At 38.8% G+C, this 12248-nt stretch overlaps 1 protein-coding gene across 8 annotated transcripts in view; it reads left to right on the top strand.

Annotated features, from left to right (window-relative positions):
- LOC132158833 (rho GTPase-activating protein 33-like) overlaps positions 1-12248 on the top strand; it is a 65915-nt gene that overhangs the window by 31114 nt on the left and 22553 nt on the right. For 5 of the 8 annotated variants that reach the window (XM_059568422.1, XM_059568424.1, XM_059568421.1 and 2 more), the window contains exons 3-9: positions 409-443; positions 3502-3593; positions 5617-5701; positions 10013-10099; positions 10298-10435; positions 11237-11329; positions 11777-11899. In XM_059568422.1, the coding sequence (XP_059424405.1) occupies positions 409-443; positions 3502-3593; positions 5617-5701; positions 10013-10099; positions 10298-10435; positions 11237-11329; positions 11777-11899 (653 nt within the window). The remainder of the gene's footprint in view (positions 1-408; positions 444-3501; positions 3594-5616; positions 5702-10012; positions 10100-10297; positions 10436-11236; positions 11330-11776; positions 11900-12248) is intronic. The other 3 variants (XM_059568428.1, XM_059568423.1, XM_059568427.1) reach the window with 1 other exon arrangement.

Genomic DNA, 12248 nt, shown 5'->3' with positions numbered 1-12248 from the left:
GTAAGTTTATAGCTTAAGATTACTTAATTTTCACTTACTCTTTGTAGTGCTAGATTTCTTTTTCCTAGTTTTTGTAACAGTTTTATTTATCAGTAATAACTCTGATCAAGAGTTGTGGGCCTTGTGGTCAGGAAGTGATTTTATCTTTTGAGGTAAGTCTGTCAGTGTTTTCAGCTTTGCTTCCTTGTCTCCTCTAAGAGTTACAGCATGCAAATCCAAACACAATATTTGTTTACACAGCACCAGTGCTTTTGCTTTGCATTCTGCTTGATTAGTAAGCACACATACTGAGGGGTTAATTGTTATCATTGGGATTCTATAGGAACACACTAAGATCTGCTTTCTTAACAGTACAGTATAGGTTTAATCTTGTTAAATATGCTTATGCACTACTGACCATCTCCAAAGGTTTCTTGCCCAGGGGAGAGCAGCTAGCAATAAAGGTAAGTTTGATAGAAGTGTCCAACACTTCCTTTGTCCCATACTGCCACATGCACAGTGCTTCAATCAATCTAATCATGGCCTTTAAAATGATTGGCTTATCAATGTGCTGGCCTTTCCTAATTTGCCATCCCTTTGCGGGAGAATACAAGGATTGCTTTGGGTAAAGCAGCAGGCAGATCCACTCTTGTCATCCCTCATTCAGTGTTTAAACTCATCTGTGACTGTTTGGTGTTGTGCAAACCTAAAGGAGGACTGCAGAGATCTGTTCTTCCCCCGAGGGGTTCGGGGAAGTGCTGTCTCGCAACCAAATGCTCCCGTGGCAGTGTTTCCATCGAAACTGCCTGTCATGACTGAGCCATGATTCACCAGGGCTTTAATTCATCAAGGACAAGAATAAAAAGATGTAAATAATAAGGAAGGAAACATCCAGTGTGTGCGCAGCTCTTGCTCTAAGGCCCAGAGAACTCTAAAACTTAGTGACTGCTCTGAACTTTTCAGAGCTGTACGTCACGTCATATTTCCTAACAGCATCAGCTGTAAAGCTCGAGGCAAAACAGAAAAATGAAAGAATGTTGAAAACTACATTTTACTGTTTAATGGAAAAACAGTTGCCATAAAATTGTATTATGTATGAGATATTTTAAATCAGATCATTTTTGATAAAATGATTGATGTACTTTTTTTTTTATTTTGTTCTTTTTATAATCTAAAGTACCTTTTATTTTTTGATTGTTTCTGTATTTGAAATACTACTGCTAATAATCTAAAGTATCTTTATACATCTCGATGAATATAATTTAAAAAATCTCCCTTTATTTTACACATCTGAAAACATATAGTTTAACATTTATTTTAGATATTTATAAATATAAAAATCCTATTTCTGAAGTGTATACACCGCATTAATAATTCAAATTTAGGTTAGACCGTTTTGATAGCCCACTTTAGATATTCTAGAAATAAATTTGCTACTACATGTCAAAGGAAATTTCATTCATTTGGAACTATATGTCTACTAACTCTTGAGTAGACTGTTTGGTCAGGTTTAGGGTTAGAAAATAAGTTGACATACATTTGCAAAGTTTCTCATATGTTGTATTTTGTGGACCCATCAAAATAAAGTGTTAGAAGATATTAAGCACACCGTTTACTAATACTCTAATGACTGCTAGTTGTATGTAGTTACTTACTGTTAGTAGATTGTCTAAAGTGAACTGTCAAAATAAAGTGTTACCACAATTTATTATTAGGAGATTCATATTTTGATGCTCTTATCACACCGCTGTCAATCAAAAATCTCATATATGATATTCATTTTGCATAGAGGCCTAAAAATGTCTGCTTGGAAGTTTGATGTAAATGCTTGGCTTTTATTCTCAATGAGAACAGAGGTCAGATGACAACTGTCCCGGTCACTTCACAAGCTGCTTGCTGCTCCCTTAGTAATTATCTTAGTTTGATTTGGACATTAAAATCAAAGTGATCTGCTGAGAATCATCTCCATAATATCACTGCTGATTAAGGATTTCTCATCTATTTTCTCCAAAGTATGTTTGTCATTAAATGGTTTGTTCACCCAGAAAGCAAAATTATGTAATTAATAACTTACCCTCATGTTGTTTCAAACCCGTAAGACCTCCATTTATCTTTGGAACACAGTTTAAGATATTTTAGATTTAGTCCAAGAGCTCTCAGTCCCTCCATTGAAGCTGTGTGTACGCTATACTGTCCATGTCCAGAAAGGTAAGAAAAACATCATCAAAGTAGTCCATGTGACATCAGAAGGTCGGTTAGAATTTTTTGAAGCATCGAAAATACATTTTGGTCCAAAAATAGCAAAAACGACGACTTAATTCAGCATTGTCTCCTCTTCCGTGTCTGTTGTGAGAGAGCGTTCAAAACAAAGCAGTCTGGATATCCGGTTCGCGAACGAATCATTCAGTTCACCAAATCGAACTGAATCGTTTTAAACGGTTCGCATCTCTAATACGCATTAATCCACAAATGACTTAAGCTGTTAACTTTTTTAATGTGGCTGACACTCCCTCTGAGTTCAAACAAACCAATATCCCAGAGTAATGCATGCACTCAAACAGTACACTGACTGAACTGCTGTGTCATTTGCGATGATTGCCCTTGATTCAAGCCTTCGGTTTACCCGCGCTCATAACACTAGCACAGAATCACTTCAGAATCAATCACCAAAAGAATCAGTTCGGTTTAGACGCCCTGTGTGTCAGTCTGCTTCATACTGAATCACACATGCGCAGTATCATCAGCTCCTCGGTTCTCGAATTGGACGCGTCTGACAGAAACGGTTCTTGACTCGAGAACGAGTCAGTCTGTTGTTCGTTATCTGGCTCGGCTCGGTGTTCATCTTCAGTTCTCTCTTCACAGCAGTTCAGTCAGTGTACTGTTTGAGTACATGAATTACTCTGGGATATTGGTTTGTTTGAACTCAGAGGGAGTGTCAGCCACATTAAAAAAGTTAACAGCTTAAGTCATTTGTGGATTAATGCGTATTAGAGATGCGAACCGTTTAAAACGATTCAGTTCGATTTGGTGAACTGAATGATTCGTTCGTGAACCAGATATCCAGACTGCTTTGTTTTGAACGCTCTCTCACAACAGACACGGAAGAGAAGACAATGCTGAATAAAGTCAGCGTTTTTGCTATTTTTGGACCAAAATGTATTTTCGATGCTTCAAAAAATTCTAACTGACCCTCTGATGTCACATGGACTACTTTGATGATGTTTTTCTTACCTTTCTGGACATGGACAGTATACTGTACACACAGCTTCAATGGAGGGACTGAGAGCTCTCGGACTAAATCTAAAATATCTTAAACTCTGTTCCGAAGATAAACGGAGGTCTTACTGGTTTGAAACAACATGAGGGTAAGTTATTAATTAAATAATTTTGCTATCTGGGTGAACTAACCCTTATTCTTTTGCTCTTGAAACAGGGATGACTTTGATCTCTGTGTTGTTGAATGATCCCATCAGAACCCATTATAAAAACTGTTTCTTCTAATTCTCATTCCCCATCTCTCAGGCTCGAAGCACTGATAATCTGGACAGTTCTGGGGAGTCTGGGACCCGATCGGTGGGAACCACAGCCAACTTGAAGGGGAAGATGAGTAAAAGGTGCGTGTCTCTCCATTAGGCTCTGTGAAATCTTTTTTCTTAAATTTTTTTTTATTAAGTCTCTGTATTTTATTTTAATTTTTAATTAAAGAAAAATGTATCAATTGTGTATCAATAAGATAGGTTGTATGATAGGTTTTTATTTTTTCTGAAATTGTGTTATCTTTTACATTTTCTGGTTTCATTTAATGCAAATCCTTTAAATAGGAGTCAAATGAAATTTGAACAGTTTCTTTGATTTCTTGGCAAACAATGTGCTGCACACATGTTTATTATGAAAAATCTTAAATTTTTGTTTTTTAAAAATTCTCTACAATTTTAAAATAATGTTTCAATGAGTGAGCTAGAGCAGCTCTAGGGATGAAATTCAAGTCCTCTCATAAGCTGGTAGACACTGAAAACACCACAAGCATCGCGTGTGCTTGAGATAGTGTTGTAGACCTGTATATTTCAAAAATATTTCATTTTTCAATAGCAGTGTATACCAGTCTGGTTGTGTACAAATTCCTTGACATTCCACATTACACAGTAAATTCCATATTTATGACTGGATTGATTCCACAATTCTGTCCTTGTTTTTTCGCATTGGAAATCATAGAGCTCTATTCCTAAGCACCTTTCTTAACTCAGGTGCCCACCTTGCAGGCCCTTGAATAGTAACCAGGACCCTCAAACTCAGGTGTAGACCAAGCAATCAAAATAAAGAATAAAATAGCCTTAAAGGTTTTAGACAAAAAAGATATTAACTATATTTAGGTTTGATATTTAAGGGATAGTTCACCCAAAAATAAAAATTTAATGTTTCTCTGCTTACCCCCAGGGCATTCAAGATGTAGGTGACTTTGTTTCTTCAGTAGAGCACAGACCAGGATTTTTAACTGAAACCGTTGCAATCTATCAGTCTTATAATGTAAGTGTATGGGAATCACTGTTAAAAGATACAATAATAAAAAAAAAACGTGACCATAGATTGATGTGTAAGGGAGGCTTCTACTTCTTCTTGCTTTATGGCAAATGGCAGACTTATAAGTGCATTACTGCCACCTATCTCTCAAATGGACCATTGACACTCCTTATTGAGATTGTATATATAGTGTAAATGGTCCACTTGAGAGATAGGTGGCAGTAATGCACTTATAAGTCTGTGCTCCGCCATAAAGCAAGAAGAAGAAGAAGACGCCTCACGCTCCTGCTGCTAAGAACGTGCTCAAGAGAGTTCTAACAGTTCGGACATTGTGTGAATCAGAGTTAAACAACGATATAAATACTGTTCAGTTTCTTGCACAGACCGATTGTTTTGTGTCTTTACACATCAGCGTATCATCACCAGCCGCAGGGTTTAATTTGGTTTTGTTTGTGTATGTTTTTGTTTTATTGTATACTTAGCTTTAATTCCCATCCACTTCCATTATAAGACCGCAACGGGTTGTGTAAAAAATCTTCGTCTGTGTTTTACTGAAGAAACAAAGTCACCTACATATTGGATGCCCTGGGGGTAAGCAGGTAAACATCACATTTTCATTTCTAGATGAACGATCCCTTTAATTAAGTGAAGGGCCGTTTTACTGTCAGCATTGTAGCTCAGGTTCACAAGCTCTGAACACACTCTAAAACAGGAAGAACTTGAGTTTCACTTCTGCATGAAATAACTGATAAGTAGATGCAAAGTTTCCCTGTGGTGTCCATGAGTAGCTTACTGAAAGCTGCCCTAGAGAGCTTCTACATTTGGTGGAATTTGAAAAAACAAACTAGAGCTGAAGAAAATGTGCATAGTACTGTCCTATGCAAAACTTGTGGGTGTTTGCCAGAGCCCTGAGAAGTCTTTAGGATATTTTTGTTTCATTTAATTGTTTTCCAGATAAAAATCCTAAGGCTGAGAAATAGTCATAGTGCTATTTGCTACAATGACTTATTTGATTAACCAAACAAGTTAAACATAGTTTGAAAGTTTTCTCTACTTGTAACTGATAAACATAGAGTATATGATGAGTTAACTCATTTCATATATTGATTGTGATTCCAGGCTTTCTGTTGTGAAAGGTCACTTCCCCAAGCTTGTTGACTGTGCCCACTTTCACTATGAAAATGTGGGCTTCGGTTCTATCGAGGTAAGATCTTGTCTAATTAAGAAGAAATTTGTTAGCTCTCCACTAAAGTGTTATAAAAATGGAAGTTTTTTATATCGCCCAGCCCTATAGGTCACATTTGTTTGCAAAATTGGTTTCATTTTCATTTACTTATTCAACTTTTTTATTTTGATTATTATTCATATTATTATTTTGCCCAAAAGATGGTGTTTTACATTAGGAGCACAATTATGATACCTAAAAATATTGCCTATGTTGGCATTAATACTTATTTATACCATACTTGGGAGTAAAAAAGATTATTTACCAGGAATGCAGAACCTGATTTAAAGCTATGACATTAATATTATTTTTTGTTCGTGTTTTAGTGATGTACATGTTCAGCTGTCAATATACATCACAGTTAGAGTTCGACATTTAGGGTAATTAGTAAAAAACAAGCAGATATCAGCATACAGGGGAAGTCGTGGTAAGGGGAAGTCGTGGCCTAATGGTTAGAGAGTCGGACTCCCAATCGAAAGGTTGTGAGTTCGAGTCCCGGGCCGGCAGGAATTGTGGGTGGGGGGAGTGCATGTACAGTTCTCTCTCCACCTTCAATACCACGACTTAGGTGCCCTTGAGCAAGGCACCGAACCCCCAACTGCTCCCCGGGCGCCGCAGCATAAATGGCTGCCCACTGCTCCGGGTGTGTGCTCACAGTGTGTGTGTGTGTTCACTGCTCTGTGTGTGTGCATTTTGGATGGGTTAAATACAGAGCACAAATTCTGAGTATGGGTCACCATACTTGGCTGAATGTCACTTCACTACAGACAGATCGACTCGGGATGATACAGTCGCTTGCTTTGTGACCTTCAGTAAAACACACACACACACACACACACATTCAGATACTGTTTGTGTGCTCTGACAGGGAAGAGGAAACAATTACTTACACAGATACACTGTAGTATGTCAGAGCTCTTCTCATATAAACTGCCAGCCACAAAGTGCTTTGTTTAAGCTTGTCTAAAATCGGTGATCCATTTAAGAAGGTTTACAGCCATAATGATAGACATTTATTCTCAAAATGTAATTCGGTGTCCCTGTGGCATTGTTTTGTGTTTTCGTGCTGCATTTTGTGTTTATTATGGCTGAGCTTTGTACACACACATCCACACATACACACACACACGAGAGCACCTGGAGCGCACTGACCGTACAACATGACTGGAGTGGGAGTCCATCTCATTAGTGTTTAAACCCCCTGAAGACAAAAATAAAAGACCTTTACGTGTTTTTTTTTTTACTCTTTTTTTTTTTTCTCTGCAGTTCCTCTGTTCTTTGTGCAATTGCTAATGCAATACAGTATTTCTTGGCCATGTACCATACTAGTACCATGGTTCTTTGAAATGCCATGGTACACTTCATGACTATGGTTATACATATTTAAATACTCTCCAGGGCTACATTTGTTTGATTGTTTACCATTTAAAATAAATGTTTTCTGTTTAAATACACACACACACACACACACATATATATATATATATATATTAGCAGTCATTCTTATGTCACATGATCCTTCAGAAATCATTGTAAGATTGATTTGCTACTGAAGAGATATTTAAGAATCAGAATGAGCTTTATTGCCAGGTATGTTCACACATACGAGGAATTTGTTTTCGTGACAGAGCTCCGCAGTGCAACATAACAGCGACAGAACAAAAAAACACAATAAGGAATAAAAAATACAAAAAAATACAAATAGGTGGGTAAGGATTGACAATATACAAATTGACAATGTATGGCAGGTATATTAAAAAGAGCATTTATGTATGTACATGTATATTATGTGGAAAAATTGTAACTGTACGCTAAGTATGTGTGTTTGGATAAATAAGTGTATGTCTATATAAATATAAATATAAGTAGTATAGTGTGTTCCATGTATGTACATGTATATTATGTGCAAAAGATTTACGTGTACGCTAAGTATGTGTGTTGGATAAAAAGTGTAGTGTATATAAATATAAATAGTGTAGTGTGTCCCACAGTTATTATCAGCTGTTCATAAGATGGATTGCCTGAGGGAAGAAACTGTTCCTGTGTCTGGTCGTTCTGGTGCTCAGTGCTCTGTAGCGTCGACCAGATGGCAAGAGTTCAAAGAGGGAGTGTGCTGGATGTGAGGGGTCCAGAGTGATTTTAACAGCCCTTTTTCTCACTCTGGATAAGTACAGTTCTTGAATAGATGGGAGGGTTGTACCGATAATTCGCTCAGCAGTCCGGACTACCCTCTGTAGTCTTCTGAGGTCCGATTTAGAAGCTGAGCTGAACCAGACAGTTACTGAAGTGCAGAGGATGGATTCGATGATGGTGGAGTAGAACTGTTTCAGCAGATCCTGTGGCAGGTTAAACTTCCTCAGCTGGCGAAGGAAGTACAACCTCTGCTGGGCCTTTTTCACAATGGAGTCAATGTGAATGTCCCACTTCAGGTCCTGAGAGATAGTGGTGCCCAGGAACCTGAATGACTCCACTGCAGTCACAGTGCTGTTCATGATGGTGAGTGGGGGGAGTGCAGGGGGGTTTCTCCTGAAGTCCACGATCATCTCCACACTGTTTTGAGCGTGTTAAGCTCCAGGTTGTTGAGACTGCACCAGACAGCCAGCTCTTTAACCTCCTGTCTGTAAGCAGACTCGTCACCGTCCTGAATGAGGCAGATGAGTGTGGTGTCATCTGCAAACTTCAGGAGCTTGACAGAGGGGTCCTTAGATGTGCAATCGTTAGTGTACAGGGAGAAGAGCAGTGGGGAGAGAACACAGCCCTGGGGAGCTCCGGTGCTGATTGTACGGGTGCTGGATGTGTATTTTCCCAGCCTCACTAGCTGCTGCCTGTCTGTCAGGAAGCTGTTGATCCACTGACAGACGGAGGTGGGCACGGAGAGCTGAGTTAGTTTGGGCAGGAGGAGGTTTGGGATGATCGTGTTGAAGGCAGAGCTGAAGTCCACAAACAGGATCCTCACATAGGTCCCCGGTCTGTCTAGGTGTTGCAGAACATAATGCAGTCCGATGTTTACTGCATCGTCCACAGACCTGTTTGCTCTGTAGGCAAACTGAAGAGGATCCAGCAAGGGTCCAGTGATGTCCTTCAGGTGGGCCAGCACCAGTTTTTCAAATGACTTCATGACTACAGACGTTAGAGCCACAGGCCTGTAGTCATTTAGTCCTGTAATTTTGGATTTCTTTGGGATGGGGATGATGGTGGAGCGTTTGAAGCATGAAGGGACTTCGCACAGCTCCAGCGATCTGTTGAAGATCTTTGTGAAGATGGGGGCCAGCTGGTCAGCACAGGATTTCAGACAGGCTGGTGTAACACAATCTGGGCCTGGTGCTTTTTTCCTTTTCTGCTTCCTGAAGACCTGGCGCACCGCATCCTCGCTGATCTGTATTGCAGGTGTGGGGGAGAGGGGGGATGCAGGAGGTGTGAATGGTGAGAGCGCTTGATTGGAGAGGTGTTCAGGGTGGGTTGCAGGAGTTGTGAGTGGTGTGAACAGTTGTTTGGAGAGGCATTCAGGGTTGGTTGCAGGAGTTGTGAATGGTGAGAGCGGTTGATTGGAGAGGTGATCAGGATGGGTTGCAGGAGCAACCCATTAGTATTATTAGTACCCACATATTAGTATTATCAGTGTTGTAAACAGTTATGCTGCTTTATATTTAATGTCTCCTTGCTAAATAAAAGCATTAATATCAAATTTTTGTATAAAACCTTAAGTAGCTTTTTATAAAAGTGACTTTTTACATCTCACGGATTACAGTAATTGTCTCACGGAGTACAGCATTTTGAATTATTGTGAAGGGATGTTTCCAGCTTCCCATAAACAGTCATGTGTTTGAAAGTAGCTGTATATCATAAAATTTGAATATCACGCAGTTTTTTTTTTTTATTTATCTGTCCAGACTAAAAGCGATATTAGAATCAATGCAATCCAGGACATGTTTTGGTGTTTCAACTCATTTCAAAATATCTGAAAAATTAAACTTGGTAAGTGCAAACGAATGCCTCTAGAAATTGGATTTACACCCTGTAAATATAAAATGCACAATCATGTTTGGACGCAGGTGCATGATAAATGTAACACCCATTGAGATGTACTTATCCAATAATAACTTGTCAGATCAGGATCAGTGAACACAAAACCAGCCTAATTTATGCAACCAATTGTTCTTCCAACATATCATGTGGCTATGGTGGAAATATGCAGTCTTAAATTATGATGCAAGACTTTACATGTTTGTTTATGTGTGCTTGAACTTCTTCGCACCTTCATGAATTAATGTCTGCTCTTTACACCTTCAGCTTCAGTTTGCCAATGAACAGAGCGATGCCAGCTGGACCTCGGGCAGTGCCAAAGATCTGGTTTTCCTCGTGCAGGTGTCCTGCCAGGTGAGTAGGCACACATGCCCCAGTCAGCGCTAATAATAAACACACAAAAAAAACACATGCCTGACCGTATCAAACGGGCTACACATCGTTTTGCATCATGCATTTTTCCTCTCTTCTGTTAACATGTAATTTGTTGACTCCCCCCTCCTCTCTCTGCCCCTCTTTCCCCAACTCTCTCTCTCTCATGTTGAAATCTAGGGTAAGACGTGGATGGTGCGGCGTACATACGAAGAGTTCCGGACACTGGACGCCCACCTACATCAGTGTATTTACGACCGCCGTTACTCGCAGCTTTTGGCCCTTCCTGCCCTATGCGAGATTGGAGACCGGCTGGAGGTGAGCTCAACATCGCTGGACACTAATGTTTTCTTTTTCTTATTTAGCTTCATCATAGCTAACGTTTTACCGCTGACTGAGTTCGCTGCTCTGTATTGAGGTCATCAGCCAGTTATGTAGGTTGGTGTCAGGACACTTAGGGACAGTGCTGAGAAGGAAAACACTTAATCTTTCATGTCACTATAATTATTATTATTTAAAAAAAAATCATTTATTATGAGATTAAATCTGGTAGATTCTAATTACCATTAGATACAAAAGTTTGGGTTCAGTACGATTTTGTAGTGTCTTTGAAATAAGTCTCTTATGCTGAGCAAGTTTATGTTTATTTGATCAAAAATATAGTATTGAGAAACAGTATTACAATAAAAAATAATTGTTTTCTGTTTTAAAATGTTAAAATGTCTTCTTTTTTTTTCTATGATGACAAAGCTGAACTTTAAGCAGTCATTACTCCAGTCTTCAGTGTCACATGATCCTACAGAAATAATTAAAATATTCTGATTTGTTGCTCAAGGAACCTTTTTTGAATGTTGAAAACTTAATAGTGCTTAATAGTTTTTATCAGAATTATTTTTCTTTGAATACAAAAGTTCAAAAGAACATTTGAAATCTAAATCTTTTAAAACAATTGTCTTAAATGAGCTAACACTTTTAATACATTTATTGCATCATTAATAAAAGTAAAGTATTTGTTTCTTTACTAAAAAATCTAACTGACCTGAATCTTATATAAAATATTTTCATTTATAAAATAAGTGAGACTTTCAGTTGAGCTTAATATGCATGTTGTTCACGCAGATCTTCACACCACTGCTGTCGGAATATCTGAACCGTCTCTCCATGATCGTGGACAATAAGCTGAACTGTGGGCCAGTTCTCACCTGGATGGAGGTGAGAGTCAAGCAGAGCAAAGATGAGAATGCAAACATATATTAGAGTAGATAAGAACTGCAATTTGGAAGCATGTCGAAATTAAACTTATTTAAAGGTATAGTTCACCCTCAAGACTTTCCAAACCTGTGTGTGTTTATTTCTTCTGTGGAATACAAAATATATTTTGAAGAATGTTGGAAACCAAACAACATTGGAGCCCATTGACTTCCAATGTATGGCCTGATGAAAACAGACATTTCTCAAAATATCTTCTTTTTGGAACAACATAAGCATGAAATTATGTGAAATTATAAATGTATCGCAAGCGATCCCAACACGCACACTTTTTTATAAAAAATGGCAGAATCTGTTTTAAAAAGATACTTTTCAGGAATTTTGCTTTGAGATTTTGGCTACCTAAAGTCATGCAATATTACAGCTAATGGATTTTCATGCTCTCTACAGATTGACAACCATGGCAACAGGTTCTTGCTGAAAGAAGAAGCATCTTTAAACGTCCCTGCCATCGCTGCTGCTCACGTCATCAAGCGATATACTGCTCAGGCTAGCGATGAGATCTCTATTGAGGTACTCAGACCACTTATTTTGTCCCCTTCCTTTTAAAACAGGACTTTGAGATGCGACATATGAAAGCTTTTTTCAAAGCTCCTTTCAGTGTTGTACATCAAACCACAGCATAAACTCCAAACTCTTCCAGAAGACCTTGTACCCAGTTTGAGTTCTCTCTTTTTCACTTCCTGTCCTTATTCTGCACATGCATGCACAGCCTGCCTGGTCCTGGGACACTGTTTCGTCCTCTCTCCTCTTCCTCCTCCGTCATGTCTATTCCTGTCCCCCTCCCTATACGCTGCTCCATATACAGCGACACTTTCTGGGCCAGAGAATGGGGTGACCCAAACTTAGAACACATTCAGGC

This window comes from Carassius carassius, chromosome 15, assembly GCF_963082965.1.
Source record: "Carassius carassius chromosome 15, fCarCar2.1, whole genome shotgun sequence".
Classification (NCBI taxonomy): Eukaryota; Metazoa; Chordata; class Actinopteri; order Cypriniformes; family Cyprinidae; genus Carassius; species Carassius carassius.
Note: the sequence above shows the minus strand (reverse complement) of the source record. Positions and strands in the feature narration are given on the sequence as shown.